This window comes from Physeter macrocephalus, chromosome 16 (assembly GCF_002837175.3).
Source record: "Physeter macrocephalus isolate SW-GA chromosome 16, ASM283717v5, whole genome shotgun sequence".
NCBI lineage: Eukaryota > Metazoa > Chordata > Mammalia > Artiodactyla > Physeteridae > Physeter > Physeter macrocephalus.
In genome coordinates this window covers 21,658,676-21,676,196 of record NC_041229.1, presented here as the reverse complement: position 1 = coordinate 21,676,196, position 17,521 = coordinate 21,658,676, and the positions used below count along the sequence as shown (strand labels likewise).

Below are 17,521 nucleotides of genomic sequence, written 5' to 3'. Positions count from 1 at the left end.
GGTAGTAGGTTCTTCCCTTTCATCACTTTAAGTATATCATGCCACTCCCTTCTGGCTTGTAGAGTTTCTGCTGAGACATCAGCTGTTAACCTTATGGAAGTTCCCTTGTATGTTATTTGTCATTTTTCCCTTGCTGCTTTCAATAATTTTTCTTTGTCTTTAATGTTTGCCAATTTGATTACTACGTGTCTCGGTGTGTTTCTCCTTGCATTTATCTTGTATGGGACTCTCTGTGCTTCCTGGACCTGGGCAGCTATTTCCTTTCCCATGGGAAGTTTTTGACTATAATCTCTTCAAATATTTTCTCGGGTCTTTCTCTCTCTCTCTTCTCCTTATGGGACCCCTATCATGCAAATGTTGTTGCGTTTAATGTTGTCCCAGAGGTCTCTTAGGCTGTCTTCATTTCTTTTCATTTTTTCCTTTATTCTGTTCCGCAGCAGTGAATTCCACCATTCTGTCTTCCAGGTCACTTATGTGTTCTTCTGCCTCAGATATTCTGCTATTGATTCCTTCTAGTGTAGTTTTCATTTCCGTTATTGTATTGTTCATCTCTGTTTGTTTGTTCTTTAATTCTTCTAGGTCTTTGTTTAACATTTCTTGCATCTTCTCAATCTTTGCCTCCATTCTTTTTCTGAGGTCCTGGATCATCTTCACTCTCATTATTCTGAATTCTTTTTCTGGAAGGTTGCCTATCTCCACTTCATTTAGTTGTTTTTCTGGGGTTTTATCTTCTTCCTTCATCTGATACATAGCCCTCTGCCTTTTCATGTTTTCTGTCTTTCTGTGAATATGGTTTTTGTTCCATAGGCTACAGGATTGTAGTTCTTCTTGCTTCTCCCTATAGTATTATCCCACAGAGATAACCACTGACAGAATCTTTTTCCCCTGATGCCCCAGAAATACAGAAAATTTAATGCCAATACAGTCTTCAGTAGTTTGATAAGAATTCTGCATTCATTTATACAGACTTAGAAGAAAAACTTTAAAGATCAAGGATCCTAATGTGTCCAGAAATTTTGGCAGGTAAATACATATTTGAGATAAGCTAAACTAGGTTCACAAAAGATAGTTAAGACTCAGCCACTTTCTAGAACAAAAATGACAGAAATGCAATCAATAAGTCTGAAATATTGTGTTTATAAATAAGAGGATGTGATAACATTATAGGGGCAACTATTTAATTCATTTCTAAAGTCAAATACAGGACACCTTTTACATATTGCCTTTGTTATAGTCGTGCTCACAGGTGAACACCATATGCAGACGAGGCTGGCCAAGTACAGAGTGTCAGTACAGTTTCTCCCTGGATGATCTTATCCCTACTGTGACCTTAAATCCCATCCAGATGCTCATAGACTTTTTTTTTTTGTATAAAGTTTAATTTATTTATTTATTTAACATCTTTATTGGCATATAATTGCTTTACAATGCTGTGTTAGTTTCTGCTTTATAACGAAGTGAATCAGTTATACATATACATATGTGCACATATCTCTTCCCTCTTGCATCTCCCTCCCTCCCACCCTCCCTATCCCACCCCTCTAGGTGGTCACAAAGCACCGAGCTGATCTCCCTGTGCTATGCGGCTGCTTCCCACTAGCTAGCTATTTTCGTTTAGTAGTGTATATATCTGCGTCTTTATTCCTGTCCTGCCCCTAGGTTCTTGAGAACCATTTTTTTTTATTCCATATATATGTGTTAGCATACAGTATTTGTTTTTCTCTTTCTGACTTACTTCACTCTGTATGACAGACTCTAGGTCCATCCACCTCACAACAAATAACTCAATCTCGTTTCTTTCTTTGGCTGAGTAACATTCCTTTGTATATATGTGCCACATCTTCTTTATTCATTCATCTGTCGATGGACACTTAGGTTGCTTCCATGTCCTGGCTATTGTAAATAGAGCTGCAATGAACATTGTGGTACATGACTGTTTTTGAATTATGGTTTTCTCAGGGTATATGCCCAGTAGTGGGATTGCTGGGTCGTATGGTAATTCTATTTTTAGTTTTTTAGGGAACGTCCATACTGTTCTCCGTAGTGGCTGTATCAATTTACATTCCCACCAACAGTGCAAGAGGGTTTCCTTTTCTCCACACCCTCTGCAGCATTTATTGTTTGTAGTATTTTTGATGATGGCCATTCTGACTGGTGTGCAGATGCTCATAGCCTCTTAAGTTTACATTGTTAACTCACACCATTCATCTGAGCCCTGGACTTAATAGATTCAACTTCTTACTTTATGTCTTTTCTTGGAAATTTCACAGGCATTTATACAAGTCACCATATTTAAACAGATTTTGATTCTTTCCCCCCCCACTGAAACTTATCTTTCTGAGAATCTTTTCTGCCAGTAGCGAGCATCACTCAGGTGCTCCAGTGTGAAACTGGAGAGCGTCTTTTATTCTTCCTCTCCTGTATCCTCTGCCTTCAGTCCATCAGCAGCTCCTGTCAGATGTGCTCCATGTATGTCTCCAGTGTGTCCTGTGTTCACCATCCCTGCAGTCACTACTTGGGGCTGGCTAGTTACTGTGTTCCAGGAACTGCACTTCTCTGCTTCTGCTCTTGAGCCCAGCAGCTAGGGTGATTCATCATAATGCACATAAGACAGGTTCCTTGATTTAAATCCATGAATAACTTTTCATTTAGGATAAAATCCACATTCCTTACCCTAGCCTAAAAGGTTTTGCATTAACTGGCCCCATCTGCTTTTCTTCCTCTCCCCCATTCTCATTGTTCTTTTTCTCACTTTGGCCACACTGCCCTTTTATCAAGAGCTGAACTCACCCAGAATTTCTAGCTTGGAGACTTTGTACACGCTTTGCATTTTTTTCTGCCTGGGACACTTCCCTCTCACTCTACCCTGAATATCCTGTATGTTTGCATTTTATCCATCTGGTCTCTGTTTATCTTATATTGTAATACTTCCTTAGTGGGGCATTGCCCAACCCCTCAGTACAAAATATTCTTTCATTACCCTGAACCTGTTATTCTCCATCGCAGCATCCTGTTCATTTTTTTCATGGCATTTATCACAACCTGTTAATTACATATTTGTTTACTTGTGCATTTTTCTCCGAAGAGACTGTGATGAAGGATAAAATCATCCTTGTTTTATTTATATATGAAGTGAAGTAATGAATGGACAAGTGAGTAAAAAGGGACAATTGTAAATTTTGGAAACAATAAATTTATGAACATTCCTATCCAACTTTTAAATTAATGTAGATTTTTTGGATGATCTTTAAGTTTTCAGAGTATATTATAGTATTCTGTCACTAGGGGGCAGTTACACCTCTCTGATCAAATTTACCTAGTTTATTATCTCAGAGTTTGTTTTTTTCTTAAATATTATGTATTTCCTTCATGTGTCTGTTTGGAGGGAAATTATTCAAATTGGGTGACCCTGATAATGATCATATAAATCTCTATTTATTTGTATCATGTTTATTGACTCCTTATTAACATACTGTATTTCCAGCTCCGGTGGATCAAGGTTTACTCTAGAAAATTAGGTTTTATATTTTTATATAGTTTCATATTTTTAATATATAATATTTCCACATAGCTATCCCCTGGAGTTTTGTTTGGGAAAGGAGTTAGGCAGTCTGTCTTGTCAGGATCATTACAGATCTCCAAATTATCTTAGTATGGTTACACACACAACGAAACAATCTTTTCCTGGTGGAAAACTCTCAAATAACATGAAAGGAGCAATAGTCTGCAGATAGCTAATTTTCTCTGGGAATTAGTTTTATGGCAGGAATTTCTAAGCTTTTGTGCAAAAGCTTAGTATCAGTCTTTTTTAAAAAAAACAAAACACCTCAGTTCAGAGTTTTATTCATCATCAACCTTGAAATTAGCCAGTAACCATGCCTTACTTATTCTTAATGTAATTTTTAAATTATGAAAATTTGAAATTGTACAGGTTAACAATATTAAGGTTCTTACTCTAGTAAAATCAGAAGTGCTGTGAAAACCAAACCTTTTGTCAAGAATCCCATAATTTCAAGCTGGCAGGCTGTGCAAATTATAAATTTTATATTTGCTTCCATGCCTTTTTACAATTGTAAACAAATACCTGTCAGCCTTTGTCAGTATTATGTGAACTGTGCTGTTTCCAGACATCTGATGTCTGTGTGATTTTTGTTGACTGTAGTGCTGATATTTTAAACTGTGGTTAAAATTTAAGATCATTTTAAAGCCTATGACAGTTTCAGCCAAGCATTCATTAAGTGTTAATGCCAAAAAATGCATCCGAAACCGAGTTATTTTGGGACAGAAGTTAAATGTGACAGAATGCAATGAAGAAAGCCAAAAACCTATCATGATTTGTATTACTGTTAATTTAGGAGACAGAACTCTGAATCATTAGCCAGAATGCCAACAATATTAAAGTAGTGCTAAACTGTACATACCTTTAAGTTCATGACAGTTGTTGTGTAACCAAGCAATGATGATGGATAAAATGCTGGCATCAGGGGCTAATATGGCTGTAATGTGTCCCTTAGTTCAGATTATCGTCTATTGTAAGCCATGGAGTATTTTTGATTATTTGAAAAGTGGACATAATAATGTAAAAAGTTTCACTTCAAATGTTTGTTCTAAGTATATTTTGCAACAAAAACATGATATGAGGATTATAGATTTACAAACTATAAGAACCCACTCCCTACTTTACATTTTGTTTCATTGAGAATATAATTCGAATTGAGACTTCAACAGTTTCAAAATCTTTGAGAATGTATTCCTCATAAAATGTGATCACTTTATGTTTAATATATGTGTATGTATCTCTGTATTTACATATGTATATACACACACATATATACACATTTCCCCTATTAATTTACACTTATATAACCAACCACTTATAAAGACACTAAAAGCTGACAGCTGTCAGTGCTGCTTTGGGGCTGTATATAAGCCTAAGTCACATAACTTTCACACTTTCAATCCCCAACTCTCCACATGTATTATTAGTGTACCCATATTTTGATCAGCTATCAGTTTTAGATTGAAGGTTCTATAGTTGTTGCTTTTGTATCCTTTCTCCTTTGATAGGTTGCCTCCCACTGTGTGTTTTGTAGAGTTGTTCCCTGTGTATGTGATAAGCATAAAAATCAACAAATACTTCCCATTTTAGGGATAGGTTTTGTTTACCAACTCCATTTTCAGGTCAACTAGTTGGCATTTGGAATTTGTTTTCCCATGGAAATACTGTTACACATGGTGGCTAAATTTTTTGGGCCAACCCACAGAACCTGTTTCTTCACAACTAACTTAATCACCATTTATAGCCTGGTTTCTATGAGAAAATGCATTGCAACTTCTAACTTTTAATATCAGATCAAGAACTCCTTAACTCCTTGGGTCCACCTACTGCACACACACAATGCACACACCCCACATACACTATGGGGACTCCACTTTGCAGTCTGGCATTTGGAATATATATACTGCTGATTTTCAATGCAGATAATTTCATGTTAGATAGGAGCCTGGGAATTCTGTGATGCTGAAAAGGAGTTCGAAGATGAGGCCCAATAGGAACGTCATCCACTTTGTTCTTGCCTATAGCCTTTGGGTTGTGGCTCTAGTGGAGTTGGGAGCAGCAGGGACGTTCAATAAGGATGTGAACTCTGTTTAAATGGGATATAGAATTGGTGGCAGCTCCCGTGTTTTAACTGAAAACAAGTGGGCAGTGCCAGATCAGCTGTGGTGCAAAAGCAGATGCTGATAAAGAATATCTATGAAAAGCCTACAGCTAACGTCATGCTTAATGCTGAAGAATGAAATGCCTTTCTCCTAAGATTAGGAACAAGGCAAGGATGTCTATTCTCACCACCCTACTAACATCATGCTGGAAGTCTTTGTGTAATGAAGCAAAAAAAGAAAAAAGAGGACTTCCTTGGTGGCACAGTGGTTAAGTATCCGCCTGCCAATGCAGGGGACACAGGTTCGATCCCTGGTCCAGGAAGATCCCACATGCTGTGGAGCAACTAAGCCTGTGCGCCACAACTACTGAGCCAGCACTCTAGAGCCCGCGAGCCACAACTAGTGAGCCCGTGCGCCGCAACTGCTGAAGCGTGCATGCCCTAGAGCCTGCGTGCCACAACAACTGAGCCCACCGCAACTGCTGAAGCCAGTGCGCTCTAGGACCTGTCGTGTGCCACAGCTACTGAGCCCGTGTGCTACAACTACTGAAGCCCGCATACCTAGAGCCCGTGCTCCACAACAAGAGAAGCCACTGCAATGAGAAGCCTGTGTGCCGCAATGAAGAGTAGCCCCTGCTTGCTGCAACTAGAGAAAGCCCGCGCGCAGCAACAAAAACCCAATGCAGCCAAAAATAAATAAAATTTTAAGAAATAAGTAAAATAAAATAATGAAAAAAGAAAAAAAAGGCATACAGGTTGAAAAGAAATAAAACTGTCTTGTTTTTAGATGATTATTTACATAGAAAATCACAAGGAATCGATAAAAAAAATCATAGAACTAAGTGACTTTAGCAAGGTCCTAGGATACAAGGTCAACACACAAAAATCAATTGTATTTCTTTGTACCAGCCATGAACAGTTGGAAATCAAAAAAATTTTTTAAAAGAATATTTACAAAAAAAACCCGTTTACAATAGCTCCTCAAAATGAAGTTTTTAGGTTTAAATCTAATAAAATATGTATAGCATCAGTATCCTGAAAGTTATAGAACTCTGATGAAAGAGAGCAAAGACCTAAGTAGTGGAGAGACATACTGTGTTCATGGATTGGAAGACAACATAGTAAAGATGTCAGTTTTTATTGATATATAGATTTAATACATTTCCCATTAAAATCTCAGCAGGATTTTTTTCTAGATACAGACAAGCTGATTCTAAACTTTTAATGGAAAAACAAATGAACTAGAATAGCCAAACAATTTTAGAAGAGAAAGATAAAGCTGGAAGACATATGTATAGTACAGATCTTAAAACTTGATGCTACAGTAATCAAGACAGTATAATATTAGCAAAAACATAGACATGTAGATGAGTGAAATAGAATTAAGAGTTCAGTGGTAGACCCATTAAAAATATATCTAGTTGAGTTTTTTTTTTTGGAAGAGCTTTACTGAGATATAATTCACATACCATACAGTTTACTCATTGAAAGTATACATTGTTTTTTTAGTATATTCAGAGAGTTGTGCAACCATCACCAGGGTTTTGTTTTATTTATTTTCTAGCTTTATTGAGATATAATTGACAACTAGCATTGTGTAAGTTTAAGATGTACAGCGTGATGGTTTGATACACATCTCAGTTGCACAATGATTACCACAATAGAGTTAACCTCACATCATTCCTTTTTTTTGTGTGTGTGGTTAAAACATTTAATATTACTCTCAGCAAATTTCAAGTGTATAATACAGTATTATATCTGTAGTCACCATGTTTTACAGTAGATCCTCAGACCCTATTCATCTTATAGCTGAAAGTTTACACCCTTTGACTATCCTCCCCATTTCCTTTAGCCCCCACCACTACTCTCTGTTTCTACGAGTTTGACTTTTTTAGATTCCACATATAAGTGAGGTCATACACTGTCTATCTCTGTCTTACTTATTTCACTTAGCATAATCCCCTCAAGGTCTCTTTATGTTTCACAAATGGCAGTATTTTCTTCTATTTTATTGCTGAATAGCATTCCATTGTGTGTGTATCTACACACACATACACACACACACACACACACACACACCACATCTTATTCATTCATCCGTGGACATACACTTGGGTTGTCTCCATATCTTGGCTATTGTGAATAATGCTGCAGTGAACATGGGAGTGCAGATATTTCTTTGATGTAGTTATTTCATTTCCTTTAAATGTATGCCTAGAAATTGGATTGCTAGGTCATATGGTAGTTCTATTTTTAATTTCTTGAGGAACCTCCATGCTGTATTACATTGTGGCTATACTCTTCAGATCTTCTGCCCATTTTTAAATTGGGATGTTTGGTTTTTTTGATCTTGATTTGTATAAGCTGTTTATATATTTTGGAGATTAATCCCTTATTGGTTGTATCATTTGCAGATATTTTCTCCCATTCAGTAGATTGTTTTTTCATTTTGTCAATGGTTTTCTTTGCTATATGCGAAAGCTTTTAAGTTTAATTAGGTCCCATTTGTTTATTTTTGCTTTTATTTCCTTTGCTTTATGAGACAGATTTAAAAAGTATTGCTGTGGTGTCAAGAGTGTTCTGTTTTCTTCTGGAAGTTTTATGGTTTCAGGTCTTACAGTTAGGTCTTGAATCCATTTTGAGTTTATTTTTGTATATGGTGTTAGAGAATGTTCTAATTTCATTCTTTTACATGTAGTATCCAGTTTTCCCAGCACCATTTACTGAAGAGACTGTCTTTTCTCCGTTGTATATTCTTCTTTGTCATAGATTAATTGACCATAGGTGTGTGGGTTTGTTTCTGGGCTCTCTATTCTGTTCCATTAATCTATGTGTCTTGTTTTTATGCCAGTACCATACTGTTTTGGTTACTGTAGCTTTGTAGTATAGTCTGAGTCAGGGAGATTGATACTTCCAGTTCTGTTCTTCTTTTTCAAATTATTTTGGCTCTTTGGGATCTTTTGTGTTTCCATACAAATTAAAAAAATTTTTGTTCTAGTTTTGTGAAAAATGCCACTGGTAATTTGATAGGGATTGCATTGAATCTGTAGATTGCCTCGGGTAGTATGGTCATTTTAACAATATTAATTCTTCGAACCCATGAACATAGTGTATGTTTCCATCTGTTTGTGTTGTCTTTAATTTCTTTGATCAGTGTCTTATAGTTTTCTGAGTACAGGTCTTTTACCTCCTTAGGTACATTTACCCCTCGGTATTTTATTCTTTTTGATGCGATTGTAAATGGAATTGTTTTTCTTAATTTGTCTTTGTGGTTCATTGTTACTGTATAGAAATGCAGGCTGTGACTCCAAAGGCACAGCAACACAGGGGAGTTTCTTTTGGATGATGAACCTATTTTGTATCCTGGTTATGGTAGTGGGTACACAAACTTATACATGTGTTAAGATTCATAGACCTGTATACCAAAAAGGCAAAAGTCAGATGCTTATTAATTGGGGAGCTCCCTCTAATTACCAGACCAGGAAACAAATAAATTGGCAGAAATACCCATCATGAAATCATGAGATGAAAATAACCCAAACAAAAACGGAGTAACTTTTTCTTAAAGTTTTCTTCTCAGTTTTAGGCTCACTTTTAAAATCTTTTTTCCTCCTAATACCTTTTCAGAGACATGTCTTCACTGTTCTCTAAATTATTTTTCTTTTTTATAGAACATATAGTTTAAATCTAAAAAAAAACCCTCCAAAACACTGCTCAGATTGTCTTATTATTTTGGAGTTTTGCAGGATTAACTCTTTCTTCTTATAAGTACTATCCACAGGGTTTGTAAATCTTTGCTCCAGATTTTTTTCTGTAGTGATACTTGTACCACTATATGACCATATGTGTCTCTGGTTCAGTGGTAGCCATCTTATGCATGCTGAGTTGATTTCATTCTGAGTTTTCTAAGTTTCTATTATATTTGAGTTTCTTCCTAGTACAAAGAATAAGAAAAGCATACCTGTTGACAGCTTGTGATAGAAAAAGTTTGAAAGGAACTGTAAAATAAGGAGGAATCCTGAGCATGGTGCGTTTATCTAAAGAATAAATATGGGACTAGAATGTATAATAGGAACTTGAGTGTCGGAACCAAAAGTTAATCTTCTGTATATATTCAACATTTGTCAAATTCTTACTAGAATACTGTCTTCAGCTCTGAACTTGGCAACTTAAGCAAGATGTGGAAATAATTGGCAAGATTCCTGAGAGGAACAATGAAAACTATTAGAGAATGAAAATAAAGCCTTTAAGAGAAGGTTAAAAGACTTGAGGTTTCCTAGGGAAGAAAGTGGAGAGCTGGAACACAGATGGTAACTCTTCATTTTGACTGACCAGGTGGCAAAAAAAAGGAATGTCCTAAATTTTCTGGAGGGATTTATTAGCATGTGAACTTTACTCTGCATTCCGAGATGACTGAGACCATATTTTATGCACTCACTTCTTCCCTGGGCTTTTCTCATGCCACACCTTCTGGTTCTCTCTCTAGCATTTGACACATTTGTATTTTGACTCCTTTTCTCGGAGGGGACAGGTCTCTCCTTGACTCTCTTAGTTTCTTATCTTTCTTTTCCTCTTTTTCCCCCTCCTCCTTGGTGAAATCTCATGACTTTTGCTTCTGTCTTGTTCATGTCAAATCCATCCTTTACACATGGGCACCAGCAAGATCTATCCAAAATAAACATACCATGTCACTTTCCTACTCAGAATTCTTTAGAAGTTTCCCATAACTTCAACAGCAACCACTGTCCTCCAGGGTCTGGATCCAGGAGAGGGGCAGTGAAGTGACAGGTGCTCATAACCCCTGGCCAGAAACATTTCTGTGTCAACCCACCCACTACGAGCATGCTAGTTTACCCACCGTGTCAGGAAACAGGGAGTGCACTTATAGGACAGCTCAAGCTCCTTAGGAGAGCATGAGAGACCTCCATGCTTGGTGCCCTGTCTGCCTCTATAGCCCCTAGCACCGCATCCCACCCTGGACTGTGAGTTTTGTTTTTCTTGCATCTTCTGTTACACATGACTTGCAGTTCTCAGGATTTGTCTTTTTTTAATAATAAAAATATGAAGGGAAGTTATAAGCTTTTTAAATTAGGAGAGTTGCTTGGTATATTTTATAAGGAGGTTTTATGTACTTTTTAAGACAAAAGATGCTGGATTTCCTAAATTTTGTCCCATAGTATCTTCAGAGCGATTTGCCATTTTAGTTTTGAATTTTTCTGGATTGGGTATTGATGAGATAAAAACAGAAAACAAAGTTAGTATATATTTATTGAATACTAGGGAACAAATCCATTAAGAACTGTAATTCTTCTTTGTGGAGTCATAAAGGCCCTTAGATATCATCTGCTTCAGTCTCTCATGGTACAGATGAGAAGAAAACTGAGGCCCTTGAGAGGCTTGCCCAGGACACAGCAGACAGTATGGCAGATTCAACTAGAGCCCAGGTGGCCTCAGGGTTGTACTACAACAGTTCTCCTCTCTCTCTCTCTCTCTCCCCCCCTCCCTTCCTTCCTCTCTCTCCCTCCCTCCCTCCCTCCCTCCCTCCTTCCGTCTCTTTCTTTCTTCCTACCTACCTACCTATCTATTTTTTTAAGCAGAGGAAGCTTACTTCTTTTTAAGTAAAATATATCCATTTACCTTTTTTCTGTGAAATGCCTCAAATTTATACAAAAATAGAAAAGGAAAGTGCTTGTTCAAATAACCAATTGGTGTGGGTATATATTTGTATATAACATAAATGTACTGAATATATGTATATATATGTTTATATATTTAATATTCACATAAGGTGAATTAGATTATTGAGTGGCAGGAATTCATAGTTGATTCATTTAACTTCTTGGGTTTAATCCTTACTCTTACTTTTAAAAAAGTTGAATGACTCTTAAGTTTTCTTATAACTTCCAAATCATAATAATTACCAACACTTGAATAGTTCTTATTCTCTACCAGTCAGTTGTGGTTGCAAATACATATGTTAAGTACACACTCATATGTAATTCTTGCAACTATTATGTGAGGTTGGTACAGTTACTATTGAGGAAATTAAGGCAGGAGGGTGTAGTCTCCCAAGGTGATGCCATTAGTAAAAAGTGGTGCTGGGATTGAAGCCAGGGAATCTGGCTCCACATTCCATGCTTATGACCCCTGTCCATCACTATATGGTGTCTCTGTGCTTTATCTTGTTACTGCTTTGAATGAGATTTAATAAAAATGAATGTTTAAGGAAGGCTCTCTCTTCTTGCTTGATGTTTTAAAAATAAAATATGAGTAACAAATGTTTAACTTATAAAAGAACAACTCTTGTTAAAATGATAAATTCGTTTCGAGGAAAATTAAGAAGTTCACTAATTATTGATAGTAGTTCTATTAATATTTTATATAGTGTTTATTGACCAAAAGAATCTAAATCAAACTGAAGTTACTCCTAGGACTCTATAATCTTTACAGTTTTATAGTGGCTTTAAAAAATATTATTCAGAAACCAGAATAACTTTTTTAGGTAGAATTTAATGAGAACATGATTCTGGATGATTCTGTTTTGTCAGGTCCTCTTCTGGATGCTGTATTTTAAGAAAAGCCCAACCGGACTGAGGGAAGGGATTTAGAACTATGTCATTATGTAAGAAAAATTTGGAGGGCCTGGGTATGCTCAGCCTGGAGAAGAAAGACCATTCTCAAATATATGAACAGCTATTGTTTTAGAAGGATTCACTAACTAAACTCATAGAAACAGAATAGAAAAGTGGTTGCCAGGGGCTTGGGGGAGGTTGGGAAATAGGGAGGTGAATAGGTAAAAGGGTATAAAATTTCACCTCTGAGATGATTAAGGACTGAGGATCTAATGTAAATCATGGTGACTTCAGTGATAACACCGTATTGCTGAGAGAGTAGAACTTACATGTTCTCACTAAAAATAAATAAGTAAATATATGAGGTTACAGATGTGTTAACTAAATGAGAGGAGTCCTTTCACAGTGTATACGTATATCAGATCATCACGATGTATGCTTTAAATATCTTAGCATTTTATTTGTCAGAGAGACAAATATACCTCTATACCTCGGTAGAGCCAGAGAGAAAAAAAGGATTTGACTTCATGGGATAGAATTGGAGCAGTAGGTGGAAAGTTATAGAGTGACAGACTTTTAGCTCAGTAGAAGCCGAGTGTGAAATTGGCTGGCTTAAGCGGTGAGGATTTCTTTGTCAGGAAGTTTTCAAGCAAAAGCTGGGTAACCCCTGGGAAAAGTATGTTGCAGAGCAGATTCATAGTTTAGTTGGACTAGATGACTTTTCAGTTCCCTTTTCACAGTCCCTGGCATATTAATATGCACTCAGTAAATAAATTAGTGACTTTTAAAAACATGGAACGGGAGAAATATTCTTCTCTCTTTATTTTAAACCAGTGTGACTCTCTATTTTTAATGTACAAAGAACTCTTTTTAAATTAATTAATTAATCAATTTTTGGCTGTGTTGGGTCTTAGTTGCTGCACGTGGGCTTTCTCTAGTTGCATCGAGCGGGGGCTACTCTTCATTGCGGTGTGCGGGCTTCTCATTGCGGTGGCTTCTCTTGTTGCAGAGCACTGGCTCTAGGTGCATGGGCTTCAGTAGTTGTGGCACATGGGCTTAGTAGTTGTGGCTCGCGGGCTCTAGAGCTCAGGCTTAGTAGTTGTGGCACACAGACTTAGTTGCTCCACAGCATGTGGGATCTTGCCGGACCAGGGCTCGAACCCGTGTCCCCTGCCTGGCAGGTGGATTCTTAACCACTGTGCCACCAGGGAAGTCCCAAACCAATGTGACTCTTAAAGTGACTTATTTGATTCTGTCCTGATTATAAGGAGAGATTGAGAGGGAAAAATATTTAACTTTAGATGTCGGTTTGGTTACTTTCTGGTTCCTCTTATATACTGTGAGGCTTTATAAATTGTGTTGCGCTGTCCAGGAAAAGGTAAGTAACTTGCATAGCTGTTATATAAATCATTACTATATAAGTTTAAAATGCATACATTTTTGTATGTATGCATATCTGAGTTTATTAACTTGTAAGCTCTTTGGTATTAGGATTTGTATTTTTATGTTTCCCCTCACAGCATCTAGTTCATACCTTTTAAAAATATTTGAAAGTGATTTCAAACTCTGTGTGTGTGTGTGTGTGTGTGTGTGTGTGTGTGTGTGTGTGTGTGTGTGTTGGATATGGGGGGGTTGTCCCTAATTCTCAGTATTATTCAAAAATAAAGTCCTATCATTGATGTATGCTAATGCTGATTTTTAAATTTAGAAATTATTTAATTTAATTAATTCAAGTCAATTTTGAATTGTGTTGAATGTAGAGGGGAGCATATTCAATGTTTGTTGCTTTTGTAGGTGCATGTGAGGGAACCTTGGCTTGCTCCACCTGTCACCTCATCTTTGAACAGCACATATTTGAGAAATTAGAAGCAATCAGTGATGAGGAGAACGACATGCTTGATCTGGCATATGGACTAACAGATAGGTAAGATTTTTGGACCACTTCCATTGTAATAATAATCTAGGAGAATAAAAGTTTTATTAGTTCATGTCTGTCTCTGACCAGAGACATGTAATATGCATGCATGTAATAGGGTTCTCCCAGTGTAGATAGATAACAGTCACAGACTTTGAATATCAAATATGTGACATTTCTCTTATGTATTCTACAGTTTAACCCTTATGAAATTTTTAACAAAAGTAAAAAGAAAATTAATTGTATCAGAAGTATTAGAAGCCTAAGTTCTAGATCCTAATAAATCTTCTTTCATCTATTTTTATTCCAGGAATTAATATTTATCACAATTTAATGAGTTGGGATTAAATTTAATGCTTTTTATGGTATTCTTGAAGGACAGATTTGATAATTGAAAGAAATTATAATGGAAAATTTTACCTACTTGAGAGAATACAATTTTTTTAAAAACTTAATATATAATAATAATTATGTTAAAATGAATACTTCTATTTCTAACTGTACATTAAAGTAAATTAATCAGAGCTTATTCTTGTTATTAATAAGTAGAATTACTCTTAAAAGTGGTAAGATTTATAGTAGTAAGAGATATCGAGTGATACCTTATTTTTTATTATTTATTTATTTATTTATTTTTTTTTTTTGTGGTATGCGGGCCTCGCTCTGTTGTGGCCTCTCCCGTTGCGGAGCACAGGCTCCGGACGCGCAGGCCCAGCGGCCATGGCTCACGGGCCCAGCCGCTCCGCGGCATGTGGGATCCTCCCGGACCGGAGCGCGAACCCGGTTCCCCTGCATCGGCAGGTGGACGCGCAACCACTGCGCCACCAGGGAAGCCCCGATACCTTATTTTTTAAAAAATTATCTAGTCTTCTGGTTTGAGTTAGGGAAGATAGGTAGTTAATTTACTGTTTCAAGGGACAAGATAACAAGAGTTTATTTAATTAAGGTTGGCTTTGGTGTTTAACTGTAATTTGGTGGCCCTAATGACAAATAGTTTAAAAAAATAAGAAATAATAGTAATAATAATAGCTTTATTTCGTGTGTATCATGTAATCACAATTTTATTAGATCCTTAAGGTAAACCCTCTTATCTAATAATCCTCAAAAAGTTTTTAGGTCATTGGTATTTATTGTGGCTGCCATCTGCCTGTCTCCCCTCACATCTTCAGGTGCCACATTCTCTATCAACACCTTTTTTTTTTCTAAAGGATAACACACAGAATACACTCAATGTTGTGTTAATTTGGTTCTGAAAATTGTTTCTTTCAATGTGAGGGGTAAATCATAGCTAACTGCTTGCCCTTTTATTCAGGTGAAATTTATGGGCGCATATAACAGATAATATTCTGAATGAAAAGAAAAAAAATGAGAGGAAATGGAGAGCTACATTTAGGAGAGATACATGAGTGTGAGAAGATACAAGAGACCTATTGTAAATGTAAACTAGCCAATAACTTTGATAATAAAATTCAGAAGTTTTAGAACAAGATAATGGAAAGCAGGAAATAGCTTTTAGGGCATTTAATAGTTGATATTCTTAAGTACACAGAATTTTAGTAGAAATGCTTTGTGGGGAAAGAGTAAAATGCTTTTCACAGGTGGGGTTTAGAAAACACTGACATATTTGGAATGAAAATAATTTTGTTCAAAGATAGTAACTGCATGTAAACTTCTATTTCTAGTGTACCATATACTTCCAAACAAAGAAACAAGGAAACTCAGTCTTTAGTTCTTAGGTTTATTTTATTTATTTACTTACTTACTTACTTATTTGGCTGCACCAGGTCTTAGTTGAGGCACATGGGATCTTCATTGCCACGTGTGGGATCTTCATTGCAGCATGTGGGATCTTTAGTTGCAGCATGTGGGATCTTTAGTTTTGGCTTGCAAATTCTTAGTTGTGGCATCCATGTGGGATCTAGTTCCCTGACCAGGGATCAAACCCGGGCCCTCTGCATTGGGAGCGTGGAGTCTTAACCACTTGACCACCAGGGCAGTCCCATAGGTTTATTTTTAAAATTAAGTACTATGTAAATGTCTATAATTTTTAAGATAAAACAGCATCATTTTAATGTTTATTTTAGGGTGTACTTAACCTTCATTAATGATGGATTGTTGATACATGGGCTCATATGGCACTTATTGTACTGGTTACATGTCTCCTTTTCCCCATTAGAGCAGGGACCATGTCTTATTTCATCATTGTGTCTCCAGTGCCTGATTCACAAAAGGCGTCACCAACTGTTTTTGGAATTAGTGGTTGGTAGAGAGATTCAGGAAGTATCTGTGAATCTATTTTTGATGGTTGTCATTGCTCCCTGCTACCAGTTTCCATGGATGATCTACACAGAGGCCTCAGTTTCCGTATTTGTAAAATGAGGATAATAATAGTACCTACCTCATAGGGTTGTTATGTTGTGTCAACTAATAAATGTACGTGAAGCTCCTTGAACAGTGTCTGGTGAAGAAAGCATTCATTAAATGGTTGTTGCTGGCATTCTGACTATAATAATATTAATTCAAATGCCAGAAACTTACTATAATGCCTACAAACTTAACAAAGATTATTTCTAACCTTCAGAGTTAGGCAGTATTATCACCATTTTATGGAACAAAGCATAGTTCTTGTAGATTTGCTCAAGGCCACACAGCTAGAGAATGACAGAGCCCTGGTTTGAATCAGTTACGTTAGACCCCAAGACCCTTGGTTTTTTACTATTTGAAGCTGCTTCTTTTTCATTGCTCACCAGTAAAAACCTGAACCCCTTCACTGGTGTTCAGAGCTGTCCATGGCTTGGCCACCTTTCTAGCCCATCATTCCCCTGTCCTCATCTGGCCTGCACAGCAGCCAGGCCAAAATATTGCCTCAAACATACCTTGAATCCCTATTAGCTTTGCCTCAAATGCCTTTCTCCTTTATCTTTTTTAAAAATATTGAGTTCTAGCCAGCCTTCAAAGCCCATTAGAAACACCATCTCCCCCGTCAGAAGTCAGTGCTTTCTCCTCAGCCCTTTCACCTTTCTCTCTCTGTGGCATTTGTCACAGTCTCACGTTAATTATCTGCAAATGTGTCTCAGCTCTTCTATTTGATTGAAAGTTCACGCCTTAATACTGATATTAGCAACTAATCCTCATGGCAGTCCTGTGAGGAACCCACTTATTATCCATCTTTAGGATGAGGTTGGGAAACTAATATTTGGCATGGTTAAGAAAGTTGCTTGCGGGCTTCCCTGGTGGCGCGGTGGTTGAGAGTCCGCCTGCCGATGCAGGGGATACGGGTTCATGCCCCGGTCTAGGAGGATCCCACATGCCGCGGAGCGGCTGGGCCCGTGAGCCATGGCCGCTGAGCCTGCGCGTCCGGAGCCTGTGCTCCG

The 17,521-nt window shown here is 37.1% G+C and overlaps 1 protein-coding gene across 2 annotated transcripts in view; it reads left to right on the top strand.

Annotated features, from left to right (window-relative positions):
• FDX1 (ferredoxin 1) overlaps positions 1-17,521 on the top strand; it is a 34,650-nt gene that overhangs the window by 14,910 nt on the left and 2,219 nt on the right. For both annotated transcript variants that reach the window (XM_024131329.3, XM_028501389.2), the window contains exon 3: positions 14,027-14,156. In XM_024131329.3, the coding sequence (XP_023987097.1) occupies positions 14,027-14,156 (130 nt within the window). The remainder of the gene's footprint in view (positions 1-14,026; positions 14,157-17,521) is intronic.